The following is a 17,107-nucleotide window of genomic DNA, read 5'->3' as shown; positions in this document are numbered from 1 at the left end:
TGCGTGTGTGCGTGCGTGTGTGTGTGTGTGTGTGTGTGTTCGTTCTCTGGTCCGGTTCCTCCTTTCCTGTTGAGCAGTGGGGGTTTTGAGGCTCTGAGGTGAACGCAGCCGCTTCTGGGTGTAGTAGTCCAGCGTTTTCTCCTGAGGGTCGGTGACTGCGCTCCCCCGGGAAGGCTGTGGCGCGAAGCCTGTGCCCCGGGAGGGAGACATTTCCATGCTCTCTGATCTGACCTGCAGGACTGACCACAGCGTTTGGCAGTCAATGTCACAGTGTTGCTTCCTGTTCCTCACCTGGTGGGGGAGGGCGGTGCGGGAGTTGCCTCTTCTCTAGGGGAACTTAGTTTCTCCCTCTCCGCTCCGAAGTGAAGTCCGCGAGCGGCAACAACTGTGCAAAGTGGTACACAGTGCGGGAGTGAAATGACTGATGTAAGTACAAAGACCTTTTGTCGCTAGTTTAATGGGCTTTTGTTTAGTGCCTGTTCAAGGTCAGGAAAATTATATTGCCGGTTTAGTAACCCCGCTTTTGAAAGCTCTTCAAAGCACGATAAACTTGGGTTCAATATTTATGGACCGCTTTTGATAGTTTGATGTAGCAAACACAGCAAATAAAGATGGAGAGGCCTTGCATCTTTTTTTTTTAATTAATTTTTTGGTTAATTAGTAAGGTGAGGACAGGCGTCCCATTGTAAGACTTTCTCAGTCATTTACAGGGCTGGGAATGATAGTTTATTAGTATAACGTAATTGACTTCGGATAAGCCTTTCTGGAACCTTGGATTTTCCTGCAGTTGAAGAAGGGTTATCAGAGGTGAGGTTAATGTTTAAAGGTGAATAGAGCAAAAGTATATCCAGTAATGGTAATACAAATACACCTAAGATAGTAAATCCTCTCTGTTTAAGGTTAGTTGGGCCTTTCCCCTACTCTACTGCAGTATTTACTTACCAAAATAAAGAATCATATAAGGGTTCTTTTTACTAAATAGGTTATTTTCTATTCCTTAGGATGGCAAGGACTAATCCAACATAATGTGGGCTATGAGATAAGTTCCTCAGTTGCAGGCCTAATATGTGTGTAAATAAAGGCGAAGATATTTCACATAGAGAAACTAGGTCAGGATCCATTAAAAAAAAAAAAAAAAAGCAAAACAGGAAAAAATAGAACTCTTTAATTTTAGAATGTTACACTACTCACTTTGATAAAGTCTACCAGAGGGGTGGGAAATTAAGTCTTATAAGATAGAAAGTGAATTTTTTTTTTCTATTGAGCTACTAAGGACAGTAAGGAAGGCACTTGTTGGTATACTGCTCAGATCCCATGTTTGGTTTTAGCCTATGCTTTGCTACCATGTTATTTTCTAAGCAGAGTAGAGCCAGTCTCCAATCTGGACCCAAATGTTTGTTGGGTCCAGACAGGGGCAGGGGCATTTCATGCTGTTACCTGGAAGGTTGCTCTCAGTCTAGGGGAGAAACTTGGAGTTTCCTTGTCTATAAGATGGAATCCTCTGTCCTAACCTGCCCACACCCCCAGATCAGAGTAGAGAAATGCCTTCTCCCTGAAGTCCTGACTGCCCCCCTATACCCAATGGGCCTCTGCATGGCCAGCCAGGTTCCCACTCTTTTTGAGTTCTCAGGACTCCTCCCCTGGTTCCTGAGACATCTCTCAAATGCTGAGAAGCACGAGAACTTTGAGGGTCCATCGGTAATGAACTCGCTGTTTTCTTCTGTAAGCACGGATTGAATGTCCTCATACTGTAGACAGGGGGCGATTTCCAGAATCGCTGACATCCTTATTATCTTTATGCAGTATATATGAAATTATGAAAGGCTAGGTAGTGTTCAGGGTAATTAGATTCATTAATGCATAAATGCGTTTATTTCTGTCTCCGGTTGTGAAGAGCCTCCCTTGTCCTGGGTCCCTGTGTATCGGCACTTCTCTTGCCCTTTATTTAGATTTGAAGCTGCAGAAGATAGGGCTGGATTATAACTGGATTTGGGGGTAGGTCTTAGCATGTCCTGCTAATCAGTCATTTGCGTCTGGACATTCTGAAATCTTACTTTTTAAGGTGGTAGGGAAAAATAGTCTTCCCAATTAATATTATTATCATCGTCGTCATCATCATCATCATCATTATTTGTAGAACTGACTTACCTGAAACAAATACATTCCATCCTTTCTCCAGGAAGACTCCCTTCATACCCACTGCTGCTTGTCCATTTTATTTTTCAAATTTTTATTTATTTATGTTTTAAGATTTACATATGTATTTTAGAGGGAGTGAGCACATGCAGGAGGGGCAGAGAGAGAGGGAGAGAGAATCTCAAGCAGACTCTGTGCTGAGCACAGAGCCCGACCCAGGGCTGGATCCCAGGACCCGAAATAAGACCTAACCTGAAACCAAGAGTGGGACGCTTAACCGACTGCTACCCGGGAGCCCCCCAGCTTATCCATTTTAAATGCCTCCATGTCTTGTGTGGCTTTAAAAAACTGGCTTTGTTGAGATAGAATTCACATACCTGCAGTTGACCCCTCTGAAGTGTACAGTTTGGTGGGTTTTTATATATTCATGAATAATGTGTTCTCATCACCACTGGCCATTTTAGAACTTTCTCATCAGCTTACAAAGAAACCCCCTACTGTTGGCCTGCCCCCCAACCCAACCCCACCCCGCCGACACATACCTACCCCCACTGCTTCCACCAGCCCTAGGCGGCCACGACTCAGTGTCTGCCCAGTTCCCTTTCTGGACCTTTCATATGGATGGAATCCTGTAGTACACACATGATTTTTTGTGACGGGCTTCTTCCACTTAGTATAATGTTCTAAGGGTTCATGTGGCATGTTTTAGTGTTTTGTTCCTTTTCAGACCAAATAATACTCCATTGTGTGAATAGATAGGTATTTTATTTATCCATTCCTTTGGGTTTTTGTTTTGGTTTTATTTTTTTTAAAGTAATCTACACCCACTGTGGGACTCAAACTCACGACCCCGAGATCAAGAGTCACATGCGCTCCCGACTGAGCCAGCTGGGCACCCGTAAGCCCTCATTTGTTGGTGGCCGTTTAGCTAATTTCTACTTTTAAGTATCTTTCTCGTAGCTTCACACTTGATCTTCCTCCTTCTCTTTCCCTTCCCTCTGTTCCATACAGGGCCATTAGAATCCACTCGATATCTGGGTTTTTACCTTGTTTAAAAAAATGTTATTTATTAAATATCTTCAAAGATATATAGTCAAGTAGAAGAATAATCATATTGTGTATACATGATTATTTTCTTCGTTCAGTGCAGCCTGATATTTCATTCCCTTTTATTCCTAGCAACCTTTCTTCCCAGCATCCACAACAATACCCTCTTGTCCCAGAAAGGGGCGAGCATGAGTGTTCCTGTGCTTTTCTGCACATGTGTACCGAGACTTAGACAGGAGGACCTCAGAGATACTGCGGGTTTGGTTGCAGACCTCTGCAGTGAAGTGAATATCACAAAAAGCAAGCCAGATGACTATTTTGGTTTCCCACGACCTCTAACATTAGATTTACGTTATTCTGTAGTCCTTTAAGTGTGCAGTAGCATTAGGTCTTTAAGAAAGTATAATACTTAATTTAATCTGAGCTTACAGCAAGTCATAATCACTGGTCACAATGAAAAAGTTTGAGATATTCCAAGAATCACCCAAATGTGACACAAGGGAGCAAATGCTGTTGGGAAGATGGTGCCGGCAGACTGGGCACGGCTTTGCCACAAACCTTCAATTTGTGAGAAACACAGGGTCTGTGAACATGATAAAACGACGTATGCCTGTATCTTCATGCACGTACAATAAATAGGGTGGGTTTTTTTTTTTTTGGTTTTTGGTGGTTTGTTGTTTGTTGTTGTTGTTGTTGTTCCTTTGGGTTTTTTTGCTGAGGTCCTTGTTTTACAAAAATGAGGCTGTTATGCATACTTTCCTGCATCTTTTCTCAGCTTGCCAAAGGCCCGGAGTCTACTGGTGCGGCTTTCACATGGTCTTGGTCTTAATGGCTGCATAGTATTTCGTGATGTGCCCGATTATCAGAATACCCCCGGCCACTCGTTGGGTCTTGTTTCCCATTTTGGCGCTGCCAACAAAGGGATCTTTGTATACCTCAGGTCTGGCTGCATTTATCTCTCACCCTAAGCCTCAGTTGGCTCCTTATCTGGAAAACAGTTGCCATCAAAGCTGGACACAAGAAGCACAGCCGCCCAGGTCCCTCGCGCCCCGCTCTGTCCCAGACTAGCCACGGGACACGCTGGGTTCTCGTTCGGCCTCGTGGCTGTTGTCTGAGCTGCGTTCTCCGTAGAATGGTTGTTCCCCTGCAGCTGCGAACCGGTGGTAGAGCCCAGATGCTGGGTCAGATCGGGGTTCAAATTATGTGTCTCCCCTACATCCTCATACTTGACTTTCTTCTGCATTCCTGAGAAGCTTAATTTTAATGTTTGATATGGTTTTCTATGCGGCTTTCTGCTATGTAAGGAATGAGGGTTGGTATACCTGCCACCCTTCTAAATGGAAGGGTTCTGGGAAACAGAAGGCCGCCGCCTGTGGGGCTACGCATGTGGGGGCAGGAGCGCATGTGGGGGCAGGGGCCACACGGAAATCTCTGCATCTTCCTTTCAGTATCCCTGGGAGCCTCAAACTACTCTTTAAAGAATTAAATGTTGGGCTCCCGGCTCAGCGGGGAGTCTGCTTCTCTCTCTACCCTGCCTTCCCCCGCCCTCTGATCGTGCTCTCTCTCTCTGTCTCTCTCTCTCTCAAATAAATTTAAAAATCTTAAAAAAAATTAAAAATTAAATGTTAAAAAAGCAATTAAGGGGAGCCTGAAAAGATTAGTGCTTGCCCAGGAGTTGGGGGAGGTAGAAATGAGTAGGCGGAGCCCAGAGGATTTTTAGGGCAGTGGAACTACTCTGTAGGACCCTTTAACTCCTCTAATGGTGGATGTATGTCCTTGTGCATCAGAACCCTTCGCTGCACAACAGCGAGCCCTGATAAGTGTGGGCTCCGGGTGCTGGTGGTGGGCCGTTGTGGGTTCATCAGTTGTAATAAATGCAGCGCCCTGGCGGGGCTTGTTGATTAAAGGGAAAAAAAAATCTAGCGCCCCCCCCCCCACTTTTTTTTAGTCTTCAAGCATGAACCATGGACCCTTGCACATAGTAGGTGTTTAAAGCCCAGACTGTTTTATAGCTGTTTCTTGCAAAATCCATATTATCTGCTGCCATCAAAACTTGAAGCAGCCACCGTCAGAGCAAACTCCAGCCCCGGAAGACTAATTCGCAGGGAAGACGTGTACGCGGGGGAAGTTTGGGAAGGAAAATGCCTGTAAGCTGTGACGTGGCCATCCCCCAGCTGGGTCATCTTTGAACATTAAATTCACCAGAGGAGGAAGTAGAAATTAAAAAGAGAAGCACTGATGGAAATACAGGCTTACCCCCCTCCCCAACCTCTTGAGTGCTGTGCGGGTTGCCCATGGCGACAATCTGCCTCTAGATCCCCCCTTCCTGGTTAAATTACTAGGAAGGGCCAGAAACACAATCGCAGTGCGAGCTTGGAAGGAGTGGCCACTCCTGGTGGCTCCCTCCCGCCCTGCCTCCCTCCCTGGGCTGTATGAAATCCTACAACCACACCACCCTAATTAGCCCGAGAATGGAAGGGGTTGTCATGGCAACCGAGCACTTTTTAAAGCACAGGAATGGTGTTCATTATTGTTCAGTGTCTTTAGCTGTGGCAGAAAGGTCAGTGTGGCAGGCGTTTTCCATATGAATTTTGGCCCCAGAGCCAAGCCGAAGGTGGAATGTTCCTTGGAGAGGCTGAGGATGGTGAGTGCAGCTGAACTTTTTTTGGATGGAGTGGGGGTCCCTTTTGTAATATTTTTTAGGACGTTCTAGGAACTGGTGCCAAACTAAGGAATCGTGGTGACGTTGTTAAATAGGGATTGGAAGAAAAGACGCACGGAAAAACTGGGTGGTTCAGGTATGGGGAGAGATTAAGAAAAGTCTTTGAGCGTCCGGTGATGGAATATTAAATTAGTTGGTGTCTGATGATGAAATTAACAAGTCGAGTAAACCTGATGCTTTATTCTCTGTGTGTTTCACGTTCGCTCTGTGATAGTCTTTGTGGATGGCTGCTGCCCAGATTAGAGTCCAGATAATAGAACGGAAGCATGTTAACCGAATACCTCTAGAACCGTTGCCTCTCTCCATTTTTTATAACATAAAGATAAGGCATAAGAGTAACCGAGGCTGATTTTTCTTATTTTTATGTTTTTCTTACTTTTCCAGGGATATTTAAATAATCAAGACTAAAAACCAGGGCGCCACACTTTTTTGGACATTTGCCCTAATGTATTGGCTGTCCTTGGGTAGAATACTGCTGAGTAAAGACAAGTTGACCACATTGTTTGTAGAAGGAATTAAATTAAATATAAGAGAGGTCAGCCTGCAGGAGATGATATTCAGGCTGTTCCATCACAAGCTGTAGGAGAGATTGGCAGAACATTCTTCAAATTTATTCTTTGCTAGTTTGGGGAGCCTGCGGGAGAACGTGGCTTTAAGCCTAAATTTGTGTTAATGACCGCGCTTTTAAGGACTGCAAATTTAAGCCATTTTTTTTTCCCCACTGTTTAACGGTGACCTTCTATTCTCTTCTGCCCCTTTTCAGTCATTTTATTCACAGTTGTGTAGGATAAAGTACAAATTAGTTCAAGGGAATGGCTCTTTGGATTAAAAAACAAATCATTGCCCAAAAAGCCGCAAGTGGTAAGCGGCCTACTTTTGGGCTTTCCCCTGAAAGACCATTGTCCTGTTCACACTGCCAGATTGTTTGGCAATGGCGTGGATAAGAGAACGCATTTCAGGACATGAAGTTTGGGTTTAATAATTTTTTTTTTTTTTTTTTGGTGTGTCTTTGGTTTGGATTTTCTGGGATTCATTTACCTAGGGGTCACCGTGTAGAGCTTTCAGCACACAGAAGATTTGACTAGATACTGAGAAAACGAGACCTCTATTTTTGTCTTTTTTCCTCCACTGGTGTGCTTTCTCTCCCCCCCACTCCCCACCCCGCCCTCCACCCCTCACTGGGTCCCTCTATTCTTTGACTAGAAACATGCCTTTCAGTTCCTGGAAATGGAAGTTCAAAAAAGGAAATAAAGTGACCTCAGATGACACTTTTTAGGTTCTTTGAAACACTGTTAAAAATGGCAGTATGTTTATGATCCTCATTAAAACAGTCAGAAATGGGAACATGGAGATAATACTAGGAATTATTGGTCTTTTTTTAAGATCTGACAATGGCGTTGTGGTTGTATCAAGAAATGGTATCGATAGTATTTACCGATGAGATGTTGTGAAGTCTGGGACTGCAGGAAAATGGAAGGGCTCAGGGGTGGCTGCTGAAGCCCAGTGATGGGTTCCAGGGGGCGAATCGGGGCGTGGGGGGTGCGGGGTGACCTTGTTCCCTTTATCATTTCACCATTTCTAACGTTCCAGATGCCAGAGCAGTTCGACCAGGCAGTCGTGCTGAATCAGCTGCGGTATTCCGGGATGCTGGAGACGGTGAGGATCCGGAAGGCAGGCTACGCGGTCCGGAGACCCTTCCAGGATTTCTACAAAAGGCAAGGCGGGGCTGCATAGGTCCGCTTTCTTTTCAGAGCAGCTGGGGAAAAGGGATTGTAGCGAAAGGTGACGTGGGGCGTCTTTCCGCGGCAGGTATAAGGTGCTGATGCGGAACGCAGCTGTGCCCGAGGACATCAGGGGCAAGTGCACAGCCCTGCTGCAGCTCTACGACGCCTCCCACAGCGAGTGGCAGCTGGGCAAGACCAAGGTAAGGTTACGGACAGGGCGTTCGCCTGGTGGGGGCACCTGGGGGCTCGGTGGTAGAGCGTCTGCCTTCTGCTCAGGTCACAATCCTGGGGCCCTAGGATGGAGCCCCAATGGCAGGACCCCTGCTCAGTGGGGAGCCTGCTTCTCCCTCTCCCCCTGCCTGCCCCTCCCCACCCACTCATTCTCTGTCTCTCTCAAATAAATAAATAAAATCTTAAAGGAAAAAAAAAAATATTCGTCCCATCAAACTCCTGGGCGATGTTGGGACAGGTGTCCTGTGTGACTGCTAACAAATGATTTTTATGACTTTTGAACGTGGGGGACGATACGGTGCCATGCCCACCATAGTCTTTTGTCCTCAAGACAGTTAGTGTTATATCTGAAGTCCTTGACTTGTCAGGAACTCGGTTTTCTGAAACCTGGGGCCCGGAGTGTGTGTGCGTGCGTGCGTGTGTGTGTGTGTATGTGTGTGTGTGTGTGTGTGTATGTGTGTGTGTTTTCCTTCAGGCAGTCGGCACATTTGGGCTGATGGGCAGTTCAGTTCCAGGAAGTGCCGGGCAGCCTCCGACTTCAGAGAAGCGAGAGCCCAGACCCTTCTGACTGTTGGTACTCTGAATGCTGCCTGCTGTCCCTGCCCCGCTGGGAGCTGTCATGCAAGGAACTGGCCAACACTCAGAGATCTCGTAGGCTGACAAAAAGCCAGTCTAGTAGACCAAGCGAAGGTCATGTTTGGAACATGCTGGTGTGGCTGAGATGAGGCCTGGATCCTGTTTATTCCAGACAGGAGCGGGGGGGGGGGGGCAGTTTGGCCTCAACAGCAAAAGTTAGCCGTCACATTGGTCGTGTGAGCTGTCCTCCTTGTATCAAGGAGCTGCCAGAATCTTCCTTTGCCATTCACTCGTTTTCTTCCCTCCACTCTGGGCCTCGTCACACAGGAAGACAGAAATGGCACTTGTCACGGAAAGGCAGGCAGCTGAGGGGTTGACTGTTGAGTGTTTGGAGGGACTCGAAAGTAAGAGGCATTCCTTATGCCTCATCCTCCTGGTCTTCCCAGTAGCAGTGCAGAACCCAAAAAGTATTTTCGTTTCCACTCCTATTACATTGTTTTTAACCAGAGAATTTCTTTCTTTAAAACATGAGGGAGGGGCGCCTGGGTGGCTCAATGGGTTGAAGCCTCTGCCTCCAGCTCAGGTCATGGTCCCGGGGTCCTGGAATCAAGCCCTATATCGGGCTCCCTCCTCTGCAGGGAGCCTGCTTCTCCTCTCTCTCCCTCTGCCTGCCTCTCTGCCTACTTGTGATCTCTCTCTGTCAAGTAAATAAATAAAATCTTAAAAAAAATTGTTTAAAAAATGGGGGACAAAGGGAATCCCTGGGTGGCTTAGATAGTTGACTGTCCAGCTCTTGATTTTGGCTCAGGTCATCATCTCAGGGTCATGCTTGAGCCCCGTGTTGGGCTCAGCCCTGAGTGTGGAGGCTGTTTAATGTCTCCTGATCCCGGGGTCCTGGGATCGAGCCCCGCATCGGGCTCCCCGCCCTGTGGGAGGCCTGCTTCTCCCTGTCCCACTGCCCTACTTGTGTTCTCTCTCTCGCTGTCTCTCTCTGGCAAATAAATTCTTTAAAAAAAAAATTTTTTTTTTCTCCCTTTGTCCCTCCCTACTCCAGTTCACTCTCTTGCTCTCAAAAAAGGGGGGGACGGGAGGGCGAGGAAGGAGACTCGCTGACTGGCTCAGTCCGTTCGCACTGCTCTAACAGCACAGCACCGACTGGGTGACTAAAGAACTGGATGTTCATTTCTCAGAGTTCGTGAGGCTGCAAGTCTGCAAGCAGGGTCCTCACACGGTGGTGAGCTCTGGCTCCTCTCCCTCCTCTTAGAGGGCATGAATTCCATCAGGGAGCCCAACCCTCCCGACATCATCCAAACCTAATTACTTCCTAGAGGCTCTGCGTCCGAATCGGGCATGGAGAGGGCACAGACATTCCGTCCATCACATCAGTGACGAGGATGCGGGGTCGCGTGGGGACCCTCAGCAAAGGAAAGTGTAGAATGGACCTATTCTTCTACTCTTAACTTTATTATTATTATTATTATTATTTTTAAGATTTCTTTACTTTAGAGAGAAAGAGTTGGAAGGAGGGGCAGAGAAAGAGAGAGAGAGACTCCCTCAAGCAGACTCCCTACTGACGTGGAGCTCAATCTTGATCTCAGGACCCTGAGATCATGACCTGAGCTGAAATCGAGAGTCGCGTGCTCCTCCGTCTGAGCCACCCGGGCAGCCCAGGCTCTTCTCCTCTTGAGCAGTTTCACCCTGGCAGGGATTTAAGATCCAAATATCCAACAGGGTAACGACAGCATGCAAAGGGGTTGGGTTAGTTACCTGTTGCGGTGTAAGAAGCTACCACGGACGTACCTGCTCTAACAGCACACGTTTTAATCCCCCCACGCTATCATGGGTCAGGGCTCCAGGCACGGCCTCACCAGGGCCTCTGTCAGGGTCTCCCAAACTGCAGTCGGGGTCAGCTGCAGTTGCGTTCCCTTTTGGAGCTTGGGGTCGTCTTCTAGGCTTATGCGGTGCCAGCAGCTGGTTCTTTGCAGCTGTAGGACTGAGGTCCCTGTTCTCTTGCTGGCTGCCACCCAGGCTGCTCTGAGTTCCCAGAGGCCCCAGCAGTTTCTGACCACGTGATCCGTCCAACAACATGGCGGCTCATGTCATTAAGGCCGGCAGGAGAGTCTGGCTGTGGTCTCCTCAGCCGGAGTCTTTATAATTCATGTGTTCCCAGAAGCGAGATCCCATCACTTTCTCATATCCTGTTTGCTAGAAGGAAGTCCGTTTCCACCCACATTAAACTGGGGTGTAAGTTATTGGGGGTCACCTCAGGATGTGTCCTCACAGGTGTATAGGTCTTTCTCCCTGGAATTCTCCTTCCTCCGGTGCCCACTTAACCCCCTGTTTATCTGACTCATCCTTCCAGTCTCCGCTTAGACATGGACTTGGGCCGGAATCTCTTTTGACATTCTCCATTGCACCCTGCACGAGAAGTACACCCCCAAACTGAGCCAAGCCCCCCTCTGTCCTCTACATCAGTCCCGTTGTGACATTCGGCCATTGTCTTGTGCCATCTTGGTGTTGCTTGTTGACTTTCTACATCACCCAGGGGACAGAATAAATTGTTCATTCTTCTACACAGTGTACAGAGTAGGAGCTCAGGCAATGTCTGGTGAGTGCTGGAAAATTGTAAGGGATGGAACAAGGGTATCACCCATTTAGTCCCTCGGGGAAACTTTCTAAAGACAGTTCAAATGGAACACTTGACAATACAATGTCACCTGGTCTGACTTTGTAATCAAAAAGATACTGCGTTCTTTCTCAGTGGATACCCTCCTCCTATCCCGCTGCCTTATACAGTGGAGTAACACCAAATATCGTGATGTCTCAGACAGTACTGGTCTCTTCTTTGAGCTCTCAGGAACCAATCCAACTTCACATACAATTCCAGTTACATTATGGAAATGAGGTCCAAGCAAGGCTTGAACCCAGGCATAGCACAGGGGACACAGAGACATGATGACATTGCCCTTCAGTTTACTATGTTCCTGGGAGAGAAGACCTCCACGTGCCGCCAGTAAATCATATGGTGTCATCTCTAGGAATAAAAACATTGCTTCTCTAAGAGAGACCTCACTGTGGACTGAAATTTCAGGGAAGCATTCAAGATGAGGACATCTTTAAAGAGGAATTAAACTTTAATTGGTGACCAGTTGGAGATAGAAGTAGGACGGAAACTTGAGAGTTGACAGAAACATTGGGAAGAAAATGTAAGCATCAGAGCGTTTGAGTCGTGTCCACTAAATAGCTTTGACCTTGACCACTGTTTGACTTAATCATACACGAGTGTGTGTTTTGGTCATGTTGCTGCCAGAAGGTCTTTGCATTTAAAGCCTTGACAACTAATGAACATCCGAATCTTTTGGTAGAGAAATTCCCACCACACACGACAAGGAAACGTCGACAGTGTTGTAGTCAATGAGTTAAACGCATCTGAATTAGTTGGCTCACATAAAAACACATTTAGTTCTTGGAAGGCAAGAACTCGTATCTTCTGGGGAAGCATTCCTAAAGAAGCCAGAAATCCTGGCTGAACCTCCGGTGAACAGCCCGTCCAGAACATCCCCCTGTGTGTCCCCGCTGTGAGGTTGAGTTGAGGGTGACCTGGTTTTGACTCTTCCCACTTCTCTGTGACTCTGATACATTTCATTTTTCTGACCAAGTGGACTCTGTTGCCAGACCTTTTTCCCTCTGTTCTGTGGCCACAAAGCCTGCAAGAGGTACTGCTTATAAAGATATCTTCCTGGAATAATCCTTGGGCTCTTGAGCTATTGGGATAAAGATAAAAAAAGGCCAGATGAAATTGTTCATACTGTATGTTGAGTTGAGTTCCCCAGGGTAGTCCCTTGAGTGGGCACTGCCCTTTGCTGAGCCACTCGAAGGCACCCACTCAGGGCAGCACTTGCCGTCACAGTCAGTTGCTGGGTCGCGCAGGCTCCATCTTGGCCACGTCCCAGGAAGATGGGTTATGGCCACTGCTCACTGCTCGGCTGGGAGAACTGACATGGCTTTCCGTGTGTCCTTGCATGAATTCAGGGTGGATGTTCTTAAGCAGAGATGGGTCTCTAAGAGTATTCTGCTCTATTTGTTTGCCCCTTGGGTTAGTGGAAGAATATCTAGAGGATGATGGGGCAGTAAATTTACTAGGCAGGGCAGAGAACTCTTTGGGATGGGCATGAAACTTAATACTAAAGCAGGTATTTCTCTGATTCCGATTCAAATGGAGACATTCTGTAGACTTCTAGAAAGGTGAGACACACTCTTCCCTTCATAAAGCTATTTGCTTGTGAGAACTGGTATTTTGTTTTGTGAAAGCCCCACCGCCATCATGCTTCCCCAAGATGTGACTTTTGTCCTTTTAAATACTCACCAGAGCTACAGCATTAGAGTAAGATCTTTAATGCTGAAAAAAACCTCAAAGAAGTTTAAATACTTCTTGTAAGTCTAATCTTGATGAAAACTGCTTCAGAGATTCCTAGTTCTGAAACTTTTTATTATTTTCAAATAAATAAGCTTTATACTTGCCTTTTTAAAAATTATTTATTTATTTTGGCCAAAGAGGCATCATGCATCAATAGAGCCTGTAATTGCAACTATAGGAAAAGGGTTGTATGAGAAACTTTTCTAGGGGAATTATTTGTGGTAGAGTTTGCAAGTGCTCAGGAACCCAGAGCACAAGGAGGTAAACCTTCTGTGAGTCACCTGCTGGTAGGATTCTTTATTTGCTTTTTTTGCCCAAATGTCTTGGAAGAGACAGAGCAGAGTGTTTGGGAAACTGTGCTACTAAGAAAACAGAATGCATCATGATTGGCCAGAATGACTGACAGAAGCATAAATCAGAGCATCATGAGTGAGCGAGAGCATCCATTAGCTTCCCGCCCACCACCTCCGAAATGCATCCAGGCTGACCGTTCATGGAAAAGCACGAAAATATTTTGGCACTAGTTTTTCTAGGAAATCATTCAGAATTTCTCATGCAGGCAGTAAATCTGAAATTATAAAATTAAAAGCTGGCTTGATTGAGGGAAGGTCTTAATGTTTTCACATCCTTTCAAATACTAGGAATTCTGATACAGAGTGCCAATTAGCAAAGACAGTTTCCTTATTTAGTAAGCCTAGGATTGAGGCGCCTGGTACCAGAAATAGGCCAGCAAATGGCTATGATCTGTTTTGTCCCAATTCTGCATTCTTGTGAGGGTCAAACTGAGATGAAGCAAAAATGGTTCAATTCTCATTTTAAACTTGGTTTTCAGAGATACTTTTTTTTTTTTTTTAAGATTTCTTTATCTATTAGAGAGCATGAGCTGGGGAGGGGGTGCAGGGGCTGGGGTGGTAGGAGACAGAGAAAGAGGGAAAAGCAGACTCCCCTCTGAGCAGGAAAGCCTGCCACATCTGCTGAGCTCCATCCCAGGGATCGCGACCTCAGCCGGAGGCAGACACTTCACTCACTGAGTCACAGGTGCCCTCAGGATTACATTCTGAATGTCAATTTTTTTTTTAATGTGCATTAAAGTTTTTGAGGCCAAGACACCGTGATCGTAATGACTTCTCAGTCATGCAGAGAGAGTTTCCATGCGCTATTAAAGTAACATAAAATCCAAAGTTCCTGAATATTTTTCCTCCTCCTTCCCTTTCCTTCTTTCCTTCCGTAACATAGGGCATCTCTCTGTTCCTTGTGACTCACACTTTATGTGGGACTGGTGCTGGTCCGTAAACTATTTGTCCCACTTAAGTGACTATAAACTTTGATGGCAACTTCATAGTCCTCTGTGCCTGTTGGAGCTAATACCCCCCCCCACCCCAAAAAGGCAGGGGGAACTTGTATTTTCTATATCTTTGCTTTTTATTCCTAGCAATATATTTTTACTGTATTTTTCAAATATCTTAGGACATGACAGCTGGAAAGTTTAAAAAAAACAAAGCAGCCCTCCCCCACAGGGAGCTGGAGAACCATTGTTGTCCTTGGAAATGTGTTTGGAGCACATTTACGGAGAGAGAGGCATGGCCTCCAGAAGCTGTCTCGGACTCAGAGAACCTCCTGTTACCAGCCACGTTCTTGGCTTCTGATGCCTCCTTTTCCCCCGGCCAGGTCTTCCTTCGAGAGTCCCTGGAGCAGAAACTGGAGAAGCAGCGGGAGGAGGAAGTTACGAGGGCGGCCATGGTGATCCGGGCCCACATCTTGGGCTACTTGGCACGGTAAGAAGCACACCGAGGGGAGACCTCCATCAGACCTGGACGGAGGTCAGGACCAGGCTGTGGAGAGTCTCAGGGCAGCGCTCCTAACTAGCGATGCCAGATGCCCAGTGGGCTTGACCCGGGAGGAATGTAGGCAAGGGTCTCCTGATGTCTCCAGTAGACCAGTGACAGGAGGGGACAGGGCAGAGATACCCAGTTCCTCTGTGTCATGTATTGAAGCCGGGCAGCCTGGCTGTTGACTTGGCTCTTGGCCTGTTGGGTCCACAGAGGGCTCCCCTCTCCCGTGTTTGCTCAGCGAGGTGGCTTCTCGCCTTGTGAGCTGGAGCTCTGTCCGTCTCTGTGGACCCACCTGCTGTAAGAAATTGTTCCATTTTCTGAAGTACAGGACCATGGTGCTGTGGCCTTTTTTTCTTCCCCCTCATGAGGACGGGAGACTGCAACAAATCTTTTTTGGTGCTGTTTACAGTCCAGCCCCTCCCAGGACTCTTCCAAGTCAGCATTAAGGGTTATGGACTTATTTAGTTTCAGCCAAGATAATGATAAGGTTCTTGCTTTAGTTTTGTGTGTTCTTATGCTTTTGTTTTCCTTCTGTTTTGTTTTGTCCACAGGGACCTCCTGTCCGCTCCTGCCGCTATAATGAGACGTTCAAAACCTGGCCCTTTTCTTTTGTCTTACAGCATTAATGGAAACTCATTGAAGAGCTCAGAGCCTCATTCCCTCAAAAACTATCCTGTTCTGCTTTTGTTTTCATTTTCAGAAAGCAATACAGAAAGGTCCTGGACTGCGTGGTGATCATACAGAAGAACTACAGAGCATTCCTTCTGAGGAGGAGATTTCTGCACCTGAAGAAAGCCGCCGTGGTTTTCCAGAAGCGACTCCGAGGTCAGATTGCTCGGAGAATTTACAGACAGCTGCTGGCGGAGAAACGGGAGGAGGAAGAAAAGAGGAAACGGGAGGAAGAGGAGAGGTACACTAGCTTTCCTGCTCGGATGAGGCAGAAGGACACCTTGTGAGTTACAAGGTCAATTTCCATTCTTGCAGCAAGAATCCCCAGTGGATGCTGCAGAACCTGCTGTTTGAAACATTACCTCTGGGTGGCTTGGACATAAAATTCCTTGGATATAAAATTCCGAGTTCTGTGCATTTAATGCATGCACAGAATGCATAATTGACCAGAAGTCTCTAACCTTGTTGTGTTTAGCAAAGTTTTCTTTAAAAAGGTAGCTCTCCCTTGGAAATGTGCTTTCGCGGTTGTGTGTGTGTGTGTGTGTGTGTGTGTGTGTGTATGTGTGTGTGTCATTGCTTATGGTTATTTTCACCTCCTTTTTCCTTTACACTTTTAGAGAAAGAGAGAGGGCACGAAGAGAGGCTGAGCTCCGCGCCCAACAGGTAAGCATGCCCTTGACCCCGTGCTATCTCGTGTGCCCCTTCCCTTCCTTCCCACTTCAAACACCCGGGTGAAAGGATTCAAAGGGAAAACAAAGTGTAAAGATACAAGAAGAAAGATTTTAAAGGCGATGTTGCTGATGCAGCTCGTTACCACTGAGTAAAACTTTGTGAATGTGTAAGGTTTAAATGTGAACCCGGACAGCAGCATCTCTGTGAAGCCGCCTGACCGCTGTGTTAGTTCGCCTGCCCTAACATAGTACCACTCAGCCTGCCGGGATTAAACAAAAAAGTGTTGTTTCACGATTCTGGAGGCTAGAGACACCCCACCCACCCACCCCCACCCCCCACCCCCCGCCGCCGCCCTGCTCCAGGGTGAAGGTGTCAGCTGATTCACTTTCTCTCCAGGCCTCTCTCCTTAGCTTGGACGTGGCCGCCTTCTCACTGTGTACTCCTGTGGTCTTGCCTTTGTGTGCGTGCCTCCCTGGTGTGTCTGTGTGTGTCCGGATCTCCTCCATCTGCCAGGACTCCGGGCAGATGGGGTTCCAGCCCACCTCGTGGTCTTACTCGAACATAATCCCTTCTTTAAGAGCCCTGTCTCCAAATAACACATTCAGTGTTCTGGGACACCGGGGCTTCAGTATCGGTTCGGAGGACGGGGCACACCGTTCAGCCCATAGAGAGCCCATCTCCGCGCAATTCTTCATTGCGAAGAAGCAGCGATGCGCGTCCTGGTGCTGGCGACCGTTGCTGACCCCTTCCTTCCTCTCCTGCCCAGGAGGAAGCCGCCAGGAAGCAGCAAGAGCTGGAAGCCTTGCAGAAGAGTCAGCGGGAAGCGGAACTGCGCCGGGACCTGGAGAAGCAGAAGGAAAACAAGCAGGTGGAGGAGATCCTCCGCCTGGAGAAGGAGATCGAGGACCTGCAGCGCATGAAGGAGCGGCAGGAGCTGTCCCTGACCGAGGCGTCGCTGCAGAAGCTGCAGCGGCTGCGGGACGAGGAGCTCAGGAGGCTGGAGGACGAGGCGTGCCGGGCGGCGCAGGAGTTCCTGGAGTCGCTCAACTTCGACGAGATCGACGAGTGCGTCCGCAACATC

The 17,107-nt window shown here is 47.3% G+C and overlaps 1 protein-coding gene across 1 annotated transcript in view; it reads left to right on the top strand.

The window, feature by feature from the left end:
- MYO10 (myosin X) overlaps window positions 1–17,107 on the top strand; it is a 211,565-nt gene that overhangs the window by 164,372 nt on the left and 30,086 nt on the right. Inside the window, exons 20-25 of the mRNA XM_059416933.1 lie at window positions 7,496–7,620; window positions 7,715–7,829; window positions 14,522–14,628; window positions 15,386–15,595; window positions 15,972–16,017; window positions 16,793–17,107. Of these exons, the coding sequence (XP_059272916.1) occupies window positions 7,496–7,620; window positions 7,715–7,829; window positions 14,522–14,628; window positions 15,386–15,595; window positions 15,972–16,017; window positions 16,793–17,107 (918 nt within the window). The remainder of the gene's footprint in view (window positions 1–7,495; window positions 7,621–7,714; window positions 7,830–14,521; window positions 14,629–15,385; window positions 15,596–15,971; window positions 16,018–16,792) is intronic.

Source organism: Mustela nigripes, chromosome 12 (assembly GCF_022355385.1).
Source record: "Mustela nigripes isolate SB6536 chromosome 12, MUSNIG.SB6536, whole genome shotgun sequence".
NCBI lineage: Eukaryota > Metazoa > Chordata > Mammalia > Carnivora > Mustelidae > Mustela > Mustela nigripes.
The sequence above is the reverse complement of the archived record's forward strand: the minus strand, read 5'-3'. Positions and strand labels throughout refer to the sequence as shown.